The 23,989-nt window shown below is 34.6% G+C and overlaps 1 protein-coding gene across 2 annotated transcripts in view; it reads left to right on the top strand.

Annotated features, from left to right (window-relative positions):
• Positions 1 to 23,989, top strand: part of ANO3 (anoctamin 3) — a 465,390-nt gene that overhangs the window by 132,379 nt on the left and 309,022 nt on the right. Inside the window, exon 1 of one of the 2 annotated variants that reach the window (XM_079101830.1) lies at positions 9,013 to 9,220. The exons of the other annotated variant lie outside the window; for it this stretch is intronic. Coding sequence (XP_078957956.1) covers positions 9,175 to 9,220 — 46 coding nt within the window. The 5' untranslated portion in view covers positions 9,013 to 9,174. Of the gene's footprint in view, positions 1 to 9,012; positions 9,221 to 23,989 lie in introns of those variants that run through there. 2 annotated transcript variants of the gene reach the window in all.

The raw sequence follows: 23,989 nt of genomic DNA, 5'->3' as shown, positions 1-23,989 counted from the left end.
AGAAGTTCAGAAGACACTTTGTGTGGGCTGGTGCATTAAAAGAGATGGCACAGCAACTGGGCTTTGGAGAACTTGGATGACAAGCAGCAGGTGGAGAATGTTACAAAAGGATGGGGATAAAAAGAGATATTTGGGCTTGCTTTTTGTGAAACACATCAACAAACACGTTCTGACCCAAGTCAATGATTTGTACTGAAAAAGAGAGTGAAATCTGATGAATAACGTATGTTGGGCCAGATTTTTTGTTCTAATTTTGTTTTATCCATAAATATGCATAATTTTACATAGATTCATAAATGTGGTAATGCATATGATTTTGAATGTATGGTTGTTTTTTTCCCCCTTTTTTTGGCTCCCTGCTTACCATTTCTTCTTCCATCCAGTTATATTAATCCACCCACTTATGCTAACAACTAATATGTAACTTTTATTTGTTTTCCCCCATTTGAATAATTGAACAGATTTCATGGTAAGTTATCTCATAATTTGCTATATTTTTGGGTATCAATTTTGTTTCCATTGCTTGTTACTAAGAGCAATGATGCAATAAACACCAAAACATAGAGGTCATTACTTATGGTTGCTCCGTTTGTAGGGGATAGACTGATGTTAACCCTGCTTACATTTATTTACATTTACCTGGAGTTACTCTGCTGTCCACTTTATTATCTTGGATAATTTACCATTCTTTTCTCATTCCTGAAATATTACTTTGGTTTTCTTTGTTCATATCATCACATACTATAAACACACTCTTTTGTCATTAAGATACCTGCTTCTACTTGTCTCATAATTGATTTATTCCCAGTAAAAAAGGTCTTCAGACTACTTTTAGTTTCCATTTTTCTTTTCTCATCTCCCATCCCCTTGATAGTCTTCCTTAGTAATTTTGCATCCTCTATTTCCAACTACCTGGATTTGCTGAAATAATTTTTAACTAATTAGAATTTATTTTACAGCATTTCCTTTTATCAGTATTTTGCTCTGAAGTCTCTATAAGAATCACATTATTACTCCTTGAATTTAATTAGATAAATACATAGATTAAAAATTAGTGATTAACTGGAGAGTTGATGTTTCAACCTTGACTCCAAAAGACAATTTGAATATAGATGTGTCAACAAAGATACAAAAAAATTCATCATTGGACATTCCTAAATGAATTGCCTTCTTATAAGAGGCAAGATTCTAGGTGATCAAGAATCAATAACACACACACACACACACACACACACACACAATTTTTTTTAAACTGACAGGATTTTTCAAAACTGATTATGAAATTGATTGTGGGGATGGGAGATGAGAAAAGAAAAATGGAAACTAAAAGTAGTCTGAAGACCTTTTTTACTGGGAATAAATCAATTATGAGACAAGTAGAAGCAGGTATCTTAACAAGTAGAGAAAGGAAAGAATGAGCTCACAGATTCAAAACCTGATTTGGTATAGGAACACTGGAGTTAATATGCACTTTTTAATGAAAGGAACCATATGCAAATCCTTGTTTGTTATGAAGAATGTAATGCTATATTTTTTCCAATATTCAACCATTGTTTTACAATAAAACACAACAAACTTAGAAGTCTTGGAACTCTGAACATTCAAGGCTTATATAACCATATGCTATCTATTCTCAAAGTAATTACAAAGATGTAATCTTTATATTGATATAGAGCTTGCAAAGACTAAAAATATATATGCTGGTTGAATTTGGCACATTGATTTCAGTGTACATTTTTTAAATGTATGTATGTAGCTTCTTCCTATCAGATATAGAAATTATAGCAAGAAAGTTAGTTTGATATCAAGTATGATTTGCTAAATATTTTTAAGGTGGTGTAATATGGTCCACTATTCAGTGATGCTAAACATAGCTTCTTTAGAGATATCTCAATGAATAGGTCTATAATTGACATTAATCATTGATATGTAAATAGTTTCAGGTCACTGATATTTACTTTCTTAATTAACTTCTTAAATAATATATTCATGACTTGTTTTAGCAAACTCTTTGTCTCTCTATGGTATCACAAAGTTTAATTTTAGATCCAACTCAAGGTCAGATTGTCACAAAGCTTCCATTTATAGATTTGGATCAGTGAGATATATCATCACTTTCACAACTTCCCTTTATAGGGGAAAGAGGAATAAGCCTGGTGACACCAGCCATGAGGATTGCATTTCTGAAGGCAGAGGACATAAAAATGTCTTCAGGAAGACCTGACCTGTAGAATATGAGCGGTGAGATGAACTTTAGAAAAAAATCTAACCCTTTCACCTTATCGAAGACAAGACATCCAGGTCTAATGAGATAAATGAATGTCCCACAGTCTGTTGATCTTCTATCTATGTGTTTATTGTTTTAATTGGGGCATTATAATTATATATGAAAGTGGGATTCATTATGATATATTAATGCATGCATTCAACAAAATTTGGTCAATTTAATTCTACTCTTCCTCCCCTTTCCCATCTCTCTTCCCTCCGGCTTGATCCCTTCCTCTTCTCTTCTCTACTCTTTTATACCTCCTCTATTTTTCCTTATGTCTCTATAGCTTCTGCATATTATATATAAGAGAAAACATTTGACCCTTGACTTTCCAAGTCTGGTTTATTTCATTTAGGATGATGTTCTCCAGTTCCACCTATTTGCTAGCAAATGACATAATTTCTTCTTTTTTAATGGCTGAATAGGACTCCATTGTGTGTGTGTGTGTGTGTGTGTGTGTATCATATTTTCTATATCCATTCATCTGTCAATGGACACCTAGGCTGATACCATAATTTGGCTATTGTGAACTGTGCTGCTATGAAGATTGGGATGCAATTGTCACTGTAATATGCTTATTTCATCTCTTTTGGATAAACGCCATGGGGCAGAATAGCTGGGCCATGTGGTGCTTCCACTTCCAGTTTTTGAGAAAGCTCCATAATGATTTCTATACTGGTTGTACTAATTTGCATCCTAATAACATAAAAATTTTCCCTTTCTCTTCACAGTTTTGCCAGTATTTTTTATTATTTAAGTTCTTGAAGCTTCCTTTCTAACAAATGTGAAGATGAAATGTCTGTAGTTTTGATTCTCATTTATTGATTGCTAAGAATATTGAAATTTTTATGCATCTGTTGATAATTTGACTTACTTCTTTTGAGAAATGTCTGGTTCATTTTCCCATTTATTGATTGGGTTGTTCCAACAACCCAATTTAGTTCTTCATATAATCTGGATATTAATCCCATCAGAGGCAGCATAGACTTTCTCCCATTCTGTAAGGTTTCTGTTGATGTTCTTGTTTCCTTTGCTGACACACATAAACTTTTTGAATGGTTGCTCAGTATTATGCTGATAATCTATGACAGGTCATGTTCAAATAGAGACCACAGTTTGTACTAGTCACTCCAGCTTCTTCAGAAGTCAAGCATCTATTATTCCTGGAAAATAAATATTTAACTACAAAAGCTACTAAATGCCTACATTCCTAGTTAACAGGACACAACCCTAGACCAGTCAGGCACAGGCCCACTTCTCAGAAGATATAATAGCCATAAATACCACCACCGAGTCTTAGCTGAGTCTTCCCTTTGCTCAAAAGCAAAAGTGAATTTGCTCAAGGCAAAGGGAAATTTTGGCAGTTCATCAAAACAACATAAAGTTTTCAATATGGTAAAAATATCAGTTTAAAAGTTTATGAAGATGGACATAGCATAGTAAATAAATTGGCAAAAAATTATATTCTTAGATTTTCCAAACAATACACCAAGAAGAGTCATGAAATACTCTGACTGGAAAAACCAAAATCATGAAGTAATGCTAAGCCACAGACTAACATGCAAATCTCCAAAGGCAATTAACTTACTAGACTTATATTTGGACATCTTACCATTAAACTTATTTTACAGATAATAATAAGTAGTTATGGCTCATCGAAAATCATTTATTTGGAAAATATTTATTTAATCAGCTTTTATGTATGGAACATTTTTTAGGCACTGTAAGACACAGAAATCAAATCAACACAAACTCTACCTTAAAGGATTTCTTTTGAACTAGACAAAACACATGTGCCTACTTCTGAAAGATATATATATATTCAATTCATGGTAGAAACATGATAAAAATTTCATGAGGTAGTGTTAATAGTACTTTATGTAAATAACAGGAGGTTAAATTCACATCTTACTGCATTTGGGGGATGCAAGTGGAAAAGGGAAATTTTCTTCCATGTAATGACATTTCTCTGGTTCCTTGAAGAATGAGAAGAGTTTGGAAAACTTTTGAGTGGGAGTTTTAGGACAATTACTCCAAGTGGAGGAAACATTAAGCAAAAAAGCATCCATGATAGTTTCAAAGCAGCTTTAAAAGAGATGCTTGGATTTTAAGTCTTTGGTTATATACTGAGGAGTGGGATAACTGGGTCAAATGGTGGTTTCATTCCTAGTTTTTTGAGTAATTTTTATACTGCTTTCCAGAGGGGTTGCACCAATTTGCAGTTCTACCAGCAATGTATGAGTGAACATTTTCCCCCACATCCTGGTCAACATTTATTGTTACTTGTATTCCTGATAATTGCCATTCTAACCAGAGTGAGATAAAATCTCAGAGTAGTTTTAATTTACATTCCTCTAGCTGCTTAGAGATGCTGAACATTTTAAAACATATTTGTTGACTATTTGCATTTCTTCTCCTCTGAAATGCCTGTTCAGTTCCTTTGACTCTTTATTGATTAGGTTATTTATTTATTGATTAGATTTATTTATTTTTGATGTTAAGTTTTTTATATATCCCATAGATGGATGCTCTGAGGTGCAGATATCAAAGATTTTCTCCCATTTGTAGATTCTCTTTTTACGCCTTTGATTGTTTCCTTTGCTGTGTAAAACCTTTTCAGTTTGATGCCATCCCATTTATTCTTGATTTCACTTCTTTTCCTTTAGGATTCTTGTTGAGGAAGTCAGTCCCTAAGCTGACATGATTATAGAAGCTCAAATCATAATAGATAAGCTATGGAACCAATCTAGGAGCCCTTCAACAGATGAATGAATAAAGAACATGTGATATGTGTATATACACACACACACACACACACACACACAATGGGATATTATAGTTTTTTATTTTTTAATTTTTAAAAAAGAATGACTTCATGACTTTGGCCAGTAAATGGATGGATCTGGAGACTACTATTATGCTATGAGAAATAAGCCAATCTCCAAAACACAAAGGTCAAATATTCTCTCTGATGTATGGATGCTTACACACAACAAGGGGGTGGCACAGAATAGAAGCTCAGTGGAATACAAAGGGGAATGAAGGGACAGGAAGGGAGGGGAGACAGAAAGACAGTGGAATGATTCTGGCATAGCTTTCCACGTACATAAATGAATCTATACATCATGTACAACCACAAGACTTGGATACTAATTGGAATAAGATGTACTCCATGTATGTATAAATATGTCAAAATATACTTTACTGTCATGAATAACTAAAGAAGAACAAGTTAAAAAAAGTTTTAGGAACAATATGGGAAATTTCTGAGAGCATATATGTAACTTCTAGAAGCTATAGTAATGAACATTGGCTTGTTTTAAATTAAACTAAATTAATTTTTAACAACCTTAGTAAGGCATAATTGATATACAAAAAAGTACAAATATTTAATGTTTGATCAGTTTGCACATGTGCAAACACCTGTAATACTCTTGCCACAATCAAGGTAATAGAGTCAACAGATGTGTATGACAAAGTAGATGATAACAGATTAAACAACATGGACTTGATTCTGCAGGCAAATTTGAAGAAGTAATTAAAGATTTGAGGAGGGAGGGACATAAGATATGAGTTTCTGTTTAATGTATCATCTCCTTTATCCTACATGCCTGCCTTGGCTTGATACTGTCTTCTCAAGAAAATCATTTTTTTTGTTCCTGTCTCTTTAAAATGCTATATGTAACACCTCATCAGGCTAGACTCAGATGAGGTGGAGCTATTGATTTTGCTCCATTCCTTTCTCTTGGTCCCATCCATCAGCAAAGTCAGATATGAATGCTGGTCTCAGCATACAAACTGGATACCAGTAGGACTAACCTGCTTAGGTCTGTTACACTGTGCATGCAATCAGGGACCATAGGCTTTAGGGGAAGTGATTTCTAAATTGCACTTGTTCCTTTCTTCTATGATAGCATTGACTTTTAGAAAAGCTGGTTTGTGTCTTTAATAATATATAAAGAAAAACTAGGGCCAGGATTACTCAATAAATTAAACAAAAATATATGTAAACATACAAATATATACATAAAGATTTTAATATATTTCATTTGTCTTTGCTTAAGGAATGTGGCAACTGATCAAGTCACTAAATAAACGTTTTTCTGAAGCAAATTTAATCTGTAAAACTAACTTATTTATTAATAAGTTTTGTCAAGCTTTTTTGACAGAAACTACAATGGTCTCTGAAGGATCAGACAATCTACACTCAAACAGACCTCAAGGAGACTATAGTCTCCCTCTAAAAAATGATTACCAAGGAGATAGTTCTTTATTGTTTGCTATTTACAGATAAACTCTTTACCATGGGAATTTGTGGTTTCATTTCACCAATTAATACCCGAAATAACTAGGTTCTTGGAGAGGAATAATTGCAAGGAGAATTTTTATCTTTGTTTGTTACCACATAGACAATGCAAAGCAGAATTGGCAATTTTAATATTAATTATGGCAATGATTCAGTACCCAAAGAGGGAGCAACAGGACTCTCTAAGCTTTGATACAGCACACGATGCAGGGATCTGTGAGATTCATTTAGTTTAGTTGAGTTTTGTATTTAAAGATTCAAAGGAATAAAAAGCTTCCCAGTGATGTAAAAAAACAGACATTTTCACCTCTCTGGGAGACAAAGAGAACTGATGTCATGATAAATTAATTACATAAGGAGGGCAAGAGACAGGCAGAAATCCCAATGACCAAAAAAAAAAAAAAAAGAAAAAAAAAAAGAAAAAAGAAAGAAAGAAAGAAAGAAAAAGAAAATAAGCAAGCAAGCCTGGGTACAAGACTGAAAAAAAATTTGGAGTTATAGCAAGAAAGATACAAGAAAGATACATGTGCATTGTGTGGGGGTTTGGACATATATGTGATATATATGTATATATGCATTATATATAATAAATATGTATTATTTGTAGAAAGTGAAAATGACAGAAAAAGTTGGAAAGTATTTTGAAAATCACTCAGAATCTCCACTTGTGAAACTAATTAATTACTCTGGACATGCTGGCATAGTTCTTTACTGTTTTGTTTTGCTTGTTTTTTTGGCAAAACATGGCCAGTATCATATCATTCTATTATTATTAATCATGTCCTTTCACTGAACATTACATAAAATAAACACTTCCTCGTTAAAATTCGGAGAGAGATTTTTGAGACCTAAAGTAGTAAGTAAAACTAACCCAACACAGTTTAGCCACCTTTTATGTGGCAATTTAACAAAACTTTCTGTAATGGAGATGTCAACCTTCAAAATATTTGCATTTACTAGGTCACAGAAAGATGTTTTCAGAAAAGTTTTTGTTCAAATATATTTTCCCCTACTCCCAGCTTCTAAAAAACACATTCTCTCTCTCTCTCTCTCTCTCTCTCTCTCTCTCTCTCTCTCTCTCTCTCTCTCTCTCACTCTCTCTCTCTACACACACACACACACACACACACACACACACACACACACACACACACTCTTTTCCTTCTCTTTGCACTGTCTTTCCTATAAAGCAGATGGTGCTTAAAATTTCCTCGGCCCCTCACAAAGCTGTTCCTCTAGCAACCTTCCCTAAAAGACTGATTTTAAAACAAGCAAAGATGTTCTTTGAATCCCCTGCTAGGCAATCTGGCAGTGCAACCCTAAATGTTTCTAATTAAAAAAAATATCAACTTTATAACAAGATAGTTTAATCATAACTGTACTGCCGAGGTCAGGGTGCAGGGTGTTAAAAATAATTCTAAACTTCCTGTTTGTTTAGAAAAGAAATTATTTCTAATGATGTTCAAAAATTCCAATTCCTCTCAGGTCGAGCAGATACATCCTTGCCTCCTGGCCTCACAAACCTTGAAACTCAGGAAGCAACAGTTCTTTTGCTGTGCTTCTGTACAATGATAGATTATATGTTCCATTAGGAATTAAGGGGTTTGAATCAGGGAGTAGGGGTAAGAGGAGAAAAAGAGATTATACTGAAATGTGTTGGTCCCACTTTGGCCACTGCAGTGCATGTGCCAAAGGTATCTCACTTCTTTGGGTATTAGTGACTTCTCTTTCAAATAACGTATTGATTTCGTGTGCTCTTGAAAATTCTTGGTTGCTCTGAGCCTCAGTTTCTATTTTAATATTAGAATCATATCATTTTACCTACTTTATTGATTTTCAAGAGAATTAAGCTATCATGGATAGTATTTTTAATACATGTCATGTCATAGGTAATAAATAGTTCAGTATTACACACTGATTAAATGATTAAAGATCCGAATAGCTGAAGCAGAAGAAAACTAACTGTAATGTGCTAGACAGTAGCAGAGCTTATGTAACAAAACATACTACTGGGTAAGCGGAGATAGTTTCCTCTCCTGATATTTAAGTTTAAGAGGGAAAGATAAAAATGTATCTGCATCTCCCATTTCATTTCTGTCAGAGCGGTGACGAACTGTGCCCTTCTTTAAAAGTGCCAATATTTGCAAGCCAACTTTTAAATTAATTCTGGTGCCTGCGTGTAATAACCAGTCTTCAAGCCTGAAAAGGGTGGGGGAGTGTGGTATTAGTAACAGCTCTGGAGGGAAGGGTGCATTTTTGCGTAGTCCTTAAGAAAAGTCTTCCTTTCCCCAGTCCAGCCAACCTCGCGCAACGCCCACCTCCACTGCGGCACTGGACCTGTGGAGGATTCGGGGTTATTCCAGGAGTAGCCACTAAGGGGAGCTGGACGCCGGACCGCCCTCCCGGTTGCCATGACAACGACACTGGCGGGCGCACGGTCTTTGGAGCTAAGCGCTGGCTAAAGCAGGTGTTGGATTGCAGTGCGCTTGCGGAGGCTTCGGAATTTCTGGTAGCCCAGGCGCCTCTCAGAGTCTTGCTACTATTCCTCTGCCGCCCTTCGGGAAAGCTCCCTAGCCCAGCGCGGACGCGCAGAGTGAAAATGGTTCACCATTCAGGCTCCATTCAGTCTTTTAAACAGCAAAAAGGTCAGTGGGAATCTTGCTACCCCTTCCCCGCGGGCGTCACGTCCCCCTCTGCATGCCCTTGCAGTTGTGTAGCAGCAGCCTCTCCAGGTTTAGGCGACACAGGAGTGAGGAACTCTGTGAAGTTCATAATAATAATAATAACAATAACAATAATAGTAATAAATGTATATTTTAAATGCTTCTTCACTTCCCATATGACTCTGATTTTCTGAGCCTCCGCGCGGTGCCTGGGAGAAACAATTCATTTCAGGACTTGATTTAGTGTTTCTACCTCTGAAGACTGCTTCCGTACGGTGCAGAGAGCCCGTAAAGTAGGGGTTGACCGAATAACCCTGTCGTGTTTTGAGATTTGAAGACAGAAAGGTCGGACGATGCTGCCTCAGTGTGTGATTCAAGTGTCTAGTCCTCTTCCCTCAAGCGAGTTCCTGCAATTGAAAGGCGTTTCCCCAATCCTAAGATAAATGCATTCTTGGAGAATTCCTGAAGTTGGCCTGTCCCAGAAGAAGGTACTCTGTAACTTACTTGGAAAACTTAATTTTTGTCCATGCCCCACGCCTGATAATGGGTTTCAGGTTTCCTCGTTAGGTTTCTCTTCTAGTGGTTTGGCATTCTGCTAGCTTCAAGTTTCTCCATGGATGCAATGATTAGAGTCTCTAGGTTCATAATCAGATCAAGAATTGTTCCAAGTAATCTTCACTCTTTGGTTCTTGCTCCTTACTTTGTTTAAAAAGACTTTTCTATAGAGCACATGTATTTCAAGGCACATTCACAATTGTGTCTTATTGCCCACAAGCATTTATTCAAGAAAATAACTACCTATTTACTGAATTAACAATGGTAATTATGCCACAGTTCACCATACAGTACCTAACGTGTGCTTTCTGGAATAGTAAATTTGCTCATTCATATTGTCTGTTTTTATATTTTACTTCCTCTCCCCTGTATCATCTGTATTTCTTTTGTCAACAGTTGTTTCCAAATAGACCTTTGACTTTGTTTTTAAACAAAAACTTGAACACACCAAGGATAATTTAGATAGAATTTCTGCATAAGGCAGAATATTGGTGTGAAAGACCTCAGAATTCCATAATTCAATACTATCCAAGATCGAGTGCTCTGGGATCCTTCAAATAGATATTAAATTGGGACTGATGGGAAATAGGGTTGGTGTAGATGAAAATTTCAGCTAATATGCAGTTCTTTTTTAATATGAAATGTTCCAAAAAATTAAATTACTTCAAGAAGTTTTATTCTTTTGAGTCATTCAACACCTGCAAATTTTCAGAATTAAGATAGATTACAGGATCTTTGCAACAGCCTCACACAATTAATAACCTCCTCTGATGCATGGCTAGGGGTGACTTATTTCCGGGACCTGGGATATTGATGTCCCCTTATTGTGGACACATGTTGTGTATTTAAAGAACAACTAATTGACAGCTTTAGGATCACTGACTTTGCTCAAAGTGAGTGATAAAATATTATGCAAGTCCTGACACTTCATATTTCTTTTGTGATGCATTATGAGCCGTTTATTTTCAAGTTTTTCCTTAATTTTTGTCACAAAAGGGGACATTAGCAAAACAATAAACATGGAGAAGCAGAAGGATGAGAAAGAAGCAAGATTAACTTTCAGCTAAGTGATTCTAGTTTATTGCTGCTTAATCTTGCTTGGCATTAGAGAAAGATCCAGTTAAGGATTAGTTATTTTAATTTTTCAAATAGAAAAAAAATGATACTCTAAATGCTTTCTGATCCAGGAGGTATGCAACAGAAAACTTTTAGGGTTGCTTGTCACTGTAACACTGCATATTAAGTGGAGAAAATTCTACATGGAACTCTGCAGTCCCTAATTTTAGGCTTGCCATTGTAACTAGCCAAAAAATCTTCAAGAAAATGTTTAAATTCTTTGGGCTTTGGTTCATATATAGTATGAAGACATTGGACACCTGGACCCATGGTCTTTTTATTCAATTTTATGGGAGGTGCAGGTGGCAATATGAAGGTGGAGATGTTTTCTTCCTGAGCCAGATAAAAAGGCCAACCTTATGTTTAGTTCATTTTTAGGAAATAATTTATCTGAGTTATCCTATTATAGAGTTTATTTTTATTTTAGTCAAGTAAGTCCAATGCCTTTTTTAAAAAAAAAGAATATTTCAATTTTATAGTACTTAGAAATAGCCTGAGATATTTTGAAAACACCATCATGTTAAGATTTTAAAAACTTCCACTCTCATTTGGAAACACTACGCAAGCCTTGGGTATTTTCTGCTAAGTTTGAGAACAATGTAGTAGTCAATTTCTCATCCACATTTCCTCACTGTTACTACTCAGTCTTGTTCAATAAATCAGTTTAGATGCGAGAATCTATAAAATGAAATGCTATCTGTAAGCCCAAATTTCTTCATAAGCATAAACATCCTTATTTGGAGTTCTACATATTAACCCTGTATATCCTCCTAAAAATTTTAATATCCCTAAACTTCAGTTACTGCGTGTTTGAAATAAAGATAATAATATCTTTCTTGCAGAAATACAGTGTTTAGTAATTTGGCATGTATTTGGGGCTCAAAAATTAAGTAAATATTAATAATAATTATTATTCCAACATTCACCTATCTTTTGTCATCTCCTTGGAAGTAAAAGGAACTCTCCTCAAATCCTTTATAATTTTTTTTACTTTCTTTTCCTTTGTTCATTCAATTTTATCACTTTGGAATTCATCTTAAAGAAAACAGTGAACTTCAGACTATTCCTGTCTTCAGTTAAAGTTATAAACTCTACCTAATTCATATGACCAACCCTCAGGGAAACTTCTGAAAAATTGCTATAGAGTAAATTTAGACATGAATTTAACTTGTTTAAAATTTCATTGCAAGTAAATAGTATTTGTTCACTCACACTTACCATCTTCTTGCTGTATTTATACTGGGGACTGTGCTTATTGATAGCATTATCCAGAACACTTTTCATCCCTGAACCTGTTACTGCAAAACCCTTCTTTAGAGAAGTTGGTATGATAGGAAGTCTATCAGGTTTGTTAAATACCTTTATGAGAGTTATAGTCAATTCTGTCTTTCTAGGAAAACTTTAACAATTTTTTTTTCTTGACAGTGTCAGTTATGTTTCTGAAGAAGGTATCCGTGTATATGTTCACCTTTTTTACTCCACTTTAAATTCTTGGTTTTCTTATGAAGAGATTTAATAAGTTAGGAAATAAATGTGATACTCTTGGGCAATTGTGGAGAGTGAAGGCAATGTGCTTACTTTTTTTATGCAGCCAGTGTAAATTAGAGTATGTTATGGTTAGAGATGACTGGGAGTGCATGTTTGCTTTTGCCTTAGCACATTTTGGAGGAACATATTAGCTGGCAAATTAGCAGTGATTTCTGGGGAAAGTCCAGCTTTCCTTCCTACCCTGGATTGCTATGTTTCCTTTGATTTTTGATGGACTCATGTGTCATATGAGAGTGGGCGAAAAAAGAACAACGATAGTTATGGCTTCTGGTGGCTGCTTTATTTACCAATAGAGCTACCAAGACACTCAGGGAATCCATAGGTCACATTAAACACAGCCTGTCCCAAAAGTCTCAAGCTTGATGGGATCAGCTGAAGCTCTGAAGTGATTCATCACTAGCCTGAAGGACATTTGGCTAAGCATAAAAAGAGTATTTCAATAATTCTGTAGAACCAAATACTTCCTACTGAAATCAGTGGTTTAACAATCTAATAATTTATATGGAGACTTGTTGACTGAAAAACACAGTCAATTCCATTTCTCAACATGACTCATTTACTCCTGCAAGTGCCCTACCTATAAGGCCTCTTCCCAACCACCCAACTTGGTGCCCTTTCTTAATTCATGCTACAAAGGGAGACGATCCCGGGAAAAATATGTAGCTTCAGAATCTCTAATATCTGTACGCTAGGCCTCCTTTCAATCTCCCTGATCTCTTTGGGATTCAGAACCTTCCTACACACTTACCTTACAGAAACCAGAAAAAAAATCTGAATCCATTTATACAACAATGGAAATTCATTCATCCATGTATGCTAACTTTTCCTTACATTTGCAGTCTAGTCTTTATTTATGATTGAAGGACAGAGGGGATGAATTCTTGTTAAAATAATTCTATTACATAGGAAAAAATTTAAGACATTATACTTATTTGGGCTGGAATTGAATAGCAGTCTGTATGATCAGAAAGAATCAGATTTCATCTCATTTGGAGCTCCTCTGGTCTTCTGCTTCATCCTTTAATCTTCACCCTTCCCTTCTCTGTCTTTCCTTCCACAGAAAAGAATTTTAAGTTATTAAGAACTCTAGTTCCCCAGGAAGAGTAAGACAAGCTATGAAAATAATACAGGGAATTATCAAAAAATAAAAATAAAAACACATGTGTCTGGGACCATTGTTTTAAAAATCTCATGGATCAAAATGCTTCAGCAAAATTAGTGTCATAATTCACAGTGGAAACACTGATGCTGAAATAATGGTTTTGAATTAGCAAGAAGAATGTACATTATGTGATAAATGTGCATCTTCTATTAGTAATGAGCAGGAGTGAAGTTTAAAATGAATTCCACCCAAAGTAATTGTAATTTAAATATATGGGTATTTTAAACTTATCTGAAAGTTCAATTACATTAAATAGCATTTTCCTTGAAGAGTCTAGAAAGTCGATGTGTTCACTTAAAACTAGGATTTAACATTATATTTCTGCCCATAGATGTTCCTGAAAAAAAAAAAAAAAATTGGGGATTGATGATTAAATAAATCAATTTATCAAAAGAAATTCAGCCCCTTAAAAATCAAAGGAGAACTCAACCTATCTTTTGTTTACTATTTTAGCATTTTGTAGGTGTGCAGAAATTTATAAAATAGTAGCATAAAATCACGGCTTAATGTGACATAGTTGTAGTCGAGTGAAAAGAGTCTGCTCTAATGGAATTCTTCTGTCTCCTCTGGCACTTTGGGTTTGCTTTCTATGGGCCATGGGTTCTTAGTGGAACATTTTGAAACAATCACACCCACACCCTCAGGGTTGTGGTGAATGATAATAATAACAAAAACAACAACAGCAAAACTTCAGCAGCAACTATTATTGTGTGGATGTTACTATTCATTGTCCTAGAATCTTAAAAGGTATATTGCACTATTTCATATTGCTTAAAGCTTTGGTAATTATGCTATTTTTCCTACCCTAAGAGATAAGCCATTTGAGGTTTCAATAAATTGATGCATTGCCATATTGACTCTTAGTGGGTGGTAGAGCTGGGCCTTCCCTGATTTTAAAATCCACATTTCTAACTACTGTGAAGTCCATAAAGAAGCCTAGCTAGAGCAGTTCTTTGGAGTTTATGAAAATAAAACATCTGGAAAGCATCTCCCTCTCATCAGATTTCCACTGCAGCTGGCTGTGGCTTTCCCCCTCACTCTAGCTCATCTCTTCCCCAAATATTAGAGGTGAAGGCAGAGTTCTATCATTCTCAAGCTTGGACTCTCTGTTGCAATTGTGGCATAAGTCACCTTGTGTCTAAAATGAAAACTTGGGACAGAATAATCTCTGCATTCCCTTCTGGCTTTACAGTTCATCAGAAATTACAGAAGTGTGAAATCATATTCAAAACCTGGCAGTGCATTAGTGCAACCATCTTGGCTGTCCCTTTGTCATTGCCTTCCCTCCTAAATTGTCCTTCAAGTAGCTGTTACTTTGAATTCTGACTGATCTTGATGTAACAGCCATGGCTACAGGATATAGTTTCACCAAAACATGTGGCTCCCATCCTCACTGTAACTGAGATGCAGCTGGGCTGTGGGGGGAGGACTTCCTGGAGTGGTAAACTGGGTGGCCCAGAATTTACATCTCTGACAATACTTTTTGCAAATGTGCTGGATTAGTAGTGATCTACATTTTATCATTTTTCTAGGTTACTGGGCTGACCAAAAAGTGACTCCTGAAAATGACTCCTAAAATTGTATATATTTTAAATTTGCCTTTAAAACACTACTTATAGCAATTTGCAGAAGAGGGTGGTACTTAGTTTGCAAATATATACACAAGATCTGTTTTCAACAAATGTTTCATCATACCCTGGTGTCTCAACCAATTAAATTCATGTACTTTTGCTTATTTTCCTAAGTTCTATGAGATCTACGCTTCTCAATTTGCAAGATCCAAAGAATCATCCAGGATTCTTGTTAAAATACAAATTATTCAGTCCTTCTATGCCTATTGAATCTAAATTTCAAGGAAGGGGAATTGGAATCTGTATTTTTAATAAACAAGCATCCTAGGAGATTCTTACAGGTGAGCCCATTTCAGAAGCAGTGTGGTAAAATAATAACTACACAAGCATTGAGTGAAATAATGAATTCATATGAACTATATAGTAAGCTATCAATAGATGTTGTTTATTATTAGTGCAGGTAAATTTTATAAAATCTGAATTTCCTTAGTTATAAATATGCATTTAGTACTATAAAATATAACTTTAGTGTATTTCTCTTATTAACTAAATCTATCAATTCTTCATTTTTAAGATTTTGATGAATTTCCTAAGTGAGAATTGCTGTACTATTTCATTTATTCCATGCCTTTAAGTTCACAGATGATCCATGTCAAAGTAGATACTTCCATAAAGAAGTTATTGGACTTGTAGAGAAGAGTTTCAGACTTTCTCTTTAGTTGTTTAATCATGATCCTTGTAAAAACGCAAATATTTTCTTTATGTTTATACCAGGTATTTTCATTTTTATTTTGTTTTGTTTTGCTTTGTTTTTTAACCGTACAACATTTTGCAAAAGAAGAGACTTTGCTATTCAGCTTTACATTGTGAAATATCAGAATGACTTAAAAAATACTTGGTAAAATTTACAGTTCTTGATTTAAAAAATGGGGAAAATGTTCATAAGATTTCTGTGTTCTTACAAATTCATTGTCATAATATAAAGTCATTCTGCAAAAGAAAGGCACAGGGTAAAATAAGAAGTAGGAATGTCACACAGAATATAAGTGATCATGGGCAAGCAAATTAATTGCATTAAGCAAAATCAGAATAATAAGTAAACAGTTGTTTTTGGATATTGCTGAAAGTGCCCTTGTTAAAGTGATGCATCTGATCTTCAGAAAGTGAAATTTCTATTACTTCATGCCAGAGGTGAGGAAACTGAGGAACAGAGAAATTGAGTAAGAGTTCAAGGTCACATAGCTAGGAGTGGTGGAACTAAAATATGTATCTGGCAGGTAGAAACATGAGAATTGTAACTCCATGTGGACAGTACTTCCTTGTGTGTGTGTGTGTGTGTGTGTGTGTGTGTGTGTGTGTGAAGGAGAGAGAGAGACAGACAGACACACACATAGAGTGGATGGGTTTTGGTGGAGAGCATATTTTCTTTATCTATTCATTGTGGTACTAAGGTTGATTCTGTATCTTGGCAATTGTAAACAATACACTAATGAACATGGATGAAAGTTTTCCTTTTCTCTGCGTCCTCACCAAAACTCGAAATCACTTTCTTGAGATAGCCATTTTAAAGGTGTGAGATAATATCTTGTAAAGTGATTCATTTGCATTTCTCTGATGATTAGTAATATTGACAGTTTTTCATAAACCTGTTGGCATTTGTATCTTTTTGAGGCTGTTTAGGTCCTTCGGACATTTTTTTTAAATTCAATTTATGTGTTCTTCCTTATTGTTTGAGGTCCTTACTTATTTTGGATATTAACTCCTTATCATAGGCATCATTTGCAAATATTTTTTCCCCATAGGTAGTTTGTCCCTTCACTTTATTAATGGTTCTCTTTGCTCTGCAGGGGCATTTTAGTGTGGTGCAAACCCATGTGTTTATTTTTACTTTTGTAGTCTGGGTTTTGGTGTCACAAACAAAAAATTATTGTCAAGACCAATATTGGGTAGCTCTTTCCCTGTGTTTTCTAATTGTAGTTTCATAGTTGGGGTCAATTATTGTAAGGTGTGAGATAGAGATTCAATTTCATTCTTCAATAGGTAGCTATCCAATTTCCCCACTTATCAATAACACTGTCTTTCTCCCATTGTGTGCTCTTGGCACAGCTGCTGAATATCAGTTGACCACAGACATGTTTTGATTTTTTTGTTGTCTATTTTGTTTCATTGTATTATGTTCTTTTTTTTTTTTTTTTTTTCTGCTGATGCTATGCTGTTTTGATTACCATTGCCTTATAGTATATTTTGAAGTCAGGTCATGAGCTATCTCTGGTATGGTTTTGGTGCTTGAGATTGCTTTGGCTATCTAGGGCTTTTTGTGGTACCAAACAAATTTCAGGATTGCTTTCTCTATTTCTCTGAAAAATGACATTGAAATTTTGACTGGAATGCTATTGAATCTGAAGATCACTATCTGTGATTTTGATACTCTAACAATGTTAATTCTTCCAACCCATGAACTTGGTGTATTTTTCCACTTATTTTTGACTTCTTCATTGATGGTTCAGAGTTTTCAGTGTACTGCTCTTTCACATTCTTTGTTAAATTTACTCCTAAATGTTTTGTTATGATAATATGTTGAATTTTGTCAAATGCTATTTCTGCATCTATTGATCTGATTATCTAGTATTTGTCTACATTCTGCTACAGTCAAACATCACATTTATTGAATTTGAATATGTTGGGCCATCTTGCATCCCAAAGATAATCCACATTGGTCTTCATGTTTTATCCTTTTTATCTTATAGTGAAATCAGTTTGCTAGAATTTTGTTGAAAATTTGTGTACTTATATTAATAAGGAACCTGTAATTTTTTATACTTTTAGGGTTATCTGTCTTTGGCTTGAAGGTAATACTGGTTTCATAAAATAAGTTTTTAAATGTTTCCTTTATTCAGTTTTTTTTTTTAATTTTATTAATTGTTGAGGAACCTTTTTTATTTACTTGTATGCAGTGCTGAGAATCAAACCCAGTGCCTCACACATGCTAGGCAAGCATTGTACCGCTGAGCTGCAATCCTATCCCCCTCTATTTATTTTGGAAAAGAGTTTGAGAAAATGTTAATTCTTTTTTAAATGTTTGATAGAATTCACCTGTGAAGCTGTTAAGTTCTGGGCTTTTCATGGTTGGGAGAGTTTTGAATGCTAATCCAATCCCCTCACTTACTAATATCCTGTTCAAAATTTCTCTTTATTCATGGTTTTGTGTTGAAATTTTGATGTTTGTACAAATATATCTATTCCTTCTACATTCACCAGTGTGTTGTTCATTATAATCTCATCATCTTGTGTATTTCTGTGATATGAATATCTCCTCTTTACTTACTGATTATCTTCTAAATTTATCTGCCTAAATTTAGTAGACTGAACATGTCAACACAACATGGTCTCATAGTTGTAGAGGAAGACTGTGTTGAATAATTTGAGTTTAGGTGCCACGTAGCTTAGATTCAAACGTTGCTTTTATGTATTTTGCTATATAATATTGTATGATTCTTGCATTAATTTTTAATTCTCAAAGCTTTACTTTCTCTTGCATTGGGGCTGATGGGATTATTTGAATCTGATTTGTTATACAGTATCTAAAATAATAAGACATTTACCAATTTACTTCCATGCTTTCCTGGTACTTTTTCTGATCTTGAAAAGTCCTATGGTAGTACAGTGTAATTCCCACAAAAAAGTAAACTCGAATTTAACACCTTTTTCTTACACTTTTAACAATTCAATTGTTAGAGATCTTAGTTGATTTTTTTGAGTAATATCATATCTGTAAATTTCAGACTAATTGTGATTTAAACTTAGAAAACAAAATTACCTCTAATTTTTTATTTATTTTTCATAAAAATAGAAATTTCTGACTTTATGAGCTTTTATCATAGGAAAGAAAGCAATATTGCACATGGAATGAACTTATGGAAAATGGTAGCAAGAAGAATGTTTTTGCAGCTCTGGGTCAAATTACAATTTCTCTTCACTATGTCTTATTCCTCATAATATGAAACAAAAAGATTTATGATGTCAAACAGGCAAAAAATTGGTGGAGGCATAAAACACTAAACTCAAATTTCATTACTAAGGCAGTTACACTTTGTTAAGTAACCTCCTTTGGGCCACTAATATTTGGAATGATGCTTTTGTTTCTCATATATTGTTTCAAGATAAATGAGTTGGTGGTGAGTGCCACATTGAACAGCTTGCGTTAGTCATAACTCTTACCAGATGTGAGTAAATCACCCACTCAGAAACTCTTAAGGCCATTTAGATAACATTATTCTAGAGTTGAAATCATGGCTAGCAGTTCCTTTATTTTTATTAATTTTTTTTTCTTTTTTTTCTTTTTTTTTTTTTTTTGGTACTGGAGATTGAACCCAGGGGCATTTAACCACTGAGCCACATCAAATCCCTCTTTAATTTTTCTACTTTGAAATAGGGTTTTGCTGTTGCTTAGGGCCTTGCTGAGTTGCTGATGTTGACCTTGAACTTATTATCCTCCTGCCTCAGGCTCTGTAGTTGCTGGGATTACAGGTGTGTGACACCACAGCTGGCCAGTTACTTTAGTATATATCACCCACATTAACTCATGTTTTGTAAAACATTTATGTTCTCTAAAAAACACTACATAATAAAACTGAGAAATTAATATATACACAAAGTTATTCTACTAAAGTACATTAAGATACCATTCTTAAAATTTCATTCATGTAATCTGAGAACTACATGAGAAATGAATATCATATCGTCTTTAAGAATTGCATTGTGAATATCTTTGCCATGCATACTTCAGATAGAGCGCTAATTTCCAGAATCTATAAAGAACTCAAAAAACTCTACACCAAGAATACAAATAATCCAATCAACAAATGGACTAAGGAAATGAACAGAGACTTCACAGAAGAAGATGTACAAGCAATCAAGAGATATATGAAAAATGTTCAACATCTCTAGTAATAAGAGAAATGCAAATCAAAACTACCCTAAGATTTCATCTCACCCCAATTAGAATGGCGATTATCAAGAACACAAGCAACAGTAGGTGTTGGCGAGGATGTGGGGAAAAAGGTACACTCATACATTGCTGGTGGGGTTGCAAATTAGTGCAGCCACTCTGGAAAGCAGTATGGAGATTCCTCAGAAAGCTTGGAATAGAACCACCATTTGACCCAGCTATCCCACTCCTTGGCCTATACCCAAAGGACTTAAAATCAGCATACTACAGAGATACAGCCACAGCAATGTTCATAGCTGCTCAATTCACCATAGCCAGATTGTGGAACCAACCTAGATGCCCTTCAGTTGATGAATGGATAAAGAAACTGTGGCATATATATACAATGGAATATTACTCTGCCACAAAGAATGATAAAATTATGGCATTTGCAGGCAAATGGATGAAATTGGAGGATATCATGCTAGGTGAGATAAGCCAATCTCAAAAAACTAAAGGACAAATGATCTCGCTGATAAGCGGATGAGGACATATAATGGGAGTAGGAGGGGTTAGTGTTAGGGTTAGGGTTAGGTTTAGGGTTAGGGATAAGGAGGGTGGTAAGAATGGAGGAAGGAAGGACTGTATAGAGGGAAAAGAGGGGTGGGAGGGGTGGGGGGGGGAAGGGAAAAAAAATAACAGAATGAATCAAACAACATTGCCCTATGTAAATTTATGATTTTTAATAAAAAAAAAAGAATTGCATTGTTTAATATTAAACGGCAAAAATGAGGTTGGAAAATTTGAATCATTCTCTGCTTCAGACTAAATATTGAGGGGGGAAAATCTCTTGTAGCCAATTTGAATCATAAAAATCAATGCTTTCTTTGAAATTAATCTAAGAAAAAAATCCTTGATGTGAGTTGTACTTAGCATATTAGCATATAAAAAGGTTAATGTATTTGAATTTTATATCTACCAAAAATATTTTAAGATTTCAATCTATCCATCTTCTCAATAAATGAAAAGATGTCATCAAGTCTTTCCCGAATATTTTCTGAATACCTGTCTTAAAGTCATAGGGAAATGGTAATTGGATTTACTGTATGTCCTTCAGTACTGTGTGCTTGGTGTGTGCTCACTCACATAGTGAACTCCAAAACCCAGCCAAGGAGGCACTATCAGTTCTGTTCTACAGATAAGGAAACTAAGGCACAGATGGAGTAGGTATTCCCACTGTAAGTCACCCTGAAAAAAATTGGATTAGGAAAAGCAGTTTAATGATAAATAACCATAGTGTGCATCCAGGATATAATCTTCGCAGAACAGAAAATGGGAGTATTATGGGCTCTTGTGAAATTTGGTAATTTCCAAGGTGTGATAGCAATATTGGCAAAGAATCTTTTTGAGAATCTGTTTTAGTCCATCCATATCTCACTCTTTTATAGGATATGGACAGTCTGTGAAGAAATGACTTACTGTCTCAGAAAAACTTTATAACTATGAGTATTGTAAGCCTCTTTCCCCTAGAATACCTACTCCTCATTATTTAACTCTAATCAGTCTGGGCTTGATATTTGTTATATTATTTCATCTTCACACTCATATTGAGTGTTAAACTTATGTGTACTGAGATGGGAAATGACAGGAGGCTGGGTATTATGAAGTGGCTTACCCTAAGCCCCATGCTTTTGTGTTTCTGCAAATACTTATTGAATCTATCCTATGCCAAGTCTAGATTAAACACTGAAAATACAACTAACAACAGTTGACATATGTTGGGGAAGCTCTGCTCAAATTTATGTTCCTTTTCATTGATATTTATGGTGTTTCAACATAGAGCTATCTTTCTGCCAATCATTTATATTGAAGAAATAACTGGTTTTCATCTTTTTAGACACCAATTTTAGTCCTAATAGTGTTCTATGACCAGGGGTTGCTTAAAATTTTAAAAGCTAACAAAACATCTTTATGAAGTTATTGTCAACCTTGTCCTTAAACTCCTGGGAGCTGATTCAGGATTGAAATCCAAAGTGTGCTGCACATATTAATGTTTTGGAAGTATTTTTAATGCAATTTCACAATATCTAATTCTTATAAAGAAGTAGTATGATGGTAGTTGCATATAAAAGGTTCAAGTTCTTGCTCCATCACTTGCTAGCTATGTCATTCTCATAATTTCAAGCATTATCTAAAAGTGGGCTCTTTAATCCATAAAATAACGTCTCCTTTCTGTGGTTGCTGTGAATACAAAATATGGTGGCAAAAATAAAGTAATTAGAATAATTACTAGTGACTAATAAAATGCCTGCCATGGAGTTAGCAGTCAATAAATATTTAACTATGTTGAAGAATCATTTCATTATTATCAAAAGTATTAATCCAATGATAATGAATAAATGGACATTAATTGTATATCCCACACCTGGTATAATATTGATGTGATGAAGCAGAGAGAGCAAAGATTTGTGTTCCAACTGATCACAACACTGTATTCTCTCAGATAAGATCAGACTTCAAAATACTTCTTCACAAGCTCAGGAAAGAGTTGACGTGAAAATTTAATCTTTCTTTCAAATTTATTATAGAATCTGGATTTGTACATTTTACCATTGTGAAAATTAGCATATGTAAAGGCCTGGGTTTGATCCCTAGCACAGGAAATAAAAGTAAATCACAGGTTTAGATATTTTTTCTGCTACCTACTTATGGAAATTAAAATTAAGAATGGTAATGCATACTTGTTCTTATAGTGCCTTACACATGTACAACTGTATATAGAATAGGACATCTTAAAAATATAAGGATGACTTACAGACCCCATAATCGTTACTATGTTGTTATTATTATTGAGTTTTCTGTGCTGTAGCAAATGGTACTATTTCTAATTCTCTTGCTATAGTGAGAATTCTCCCTCAACAAAGAACTTTAGACATCTTTATTGAATCTGTCTTTGTATATGAAGGGAGGGGAAGGGGTATGGGGAGGAAGGATAGTAGAGTGAAACAAACATTATTACCTCATGTACACATATGACTGCATGACCAATTTGATCCTACAATATGTGCAATCAGAAGAATGAGAAATTATATTCTATTTATGTATGATTTATAAAAATGCATAAATGCATTCTACTGTCATGTATAACTAATTAGAACAAATTAAAAAATGTTTAAAAAGATGTCTAATCATTTTTGGTGTTATATTGCTAAAAACAAAACAAACAAAAACATTGAAGTGGTCATGGTTTGACTTCACTAATATCCCTTGATTTGGAAAAGCAATAACAGATAGGGACTGATGGGCATCCTTTCTTGCCTATCTATGTATTAGCAGCTAAAAAGTAATAGCCCAGGGTGAGTGTGTCTGTCCATACTAAATAGAAAGAGTTGGGATGGGATTTCTTCCACTGATTACACCAAGTTTGCCTTGATATAATAGGGAAGAGAAACAGCAAAGGATTAGACACAAACCAGTTTTTAAAAGCAGAAGCCAGACAAAAGAAACTCTGTGGTAAATATGAACAGAGGAATAGCTGCCAAACTAGATCTTAAAGAAAGGGACTGACTCCGCCCTGAAAATGGCTTCTTCCCCAAGCCTCCTCAAGACTGTCACTGAACTGGCAAATGGACTTAGAACACTTGTCCTCCATGAGGTTTGATTAGAGGGTGGGAACTGACAGCAGTGACCAGGAGAACCCTTGCAAACCATTTGGGATCAGTTTCTGGGGTTGTGTACTCCTAAACTCTTTTCTGGCTTCTAAGATTGAGGTGGGAATGAAAATCCATTCTCTTTGCCATCTTTATGACACTTTCATTTGAAATTTCAGACAAAAAGAATAGCTGCTTAAATTTAAGAAGCCATTTTCCAAA

This window comes from Sciurus vulgaris, assembly GCF_902686455.1.
Source record: "Sciurus vulgaris genome assembly, chromosome: 11".
In the NCBI taxonomy this organism is placed as follows: Eukaryota; Metazoa; Chordata; class Mammalia; order Rodentia; family Sciuridae; genus Sciurus; species Sciurus vulgaris.
This window is presented reverse-complemented; position numbering and strand designations above follow the sequence as displayed.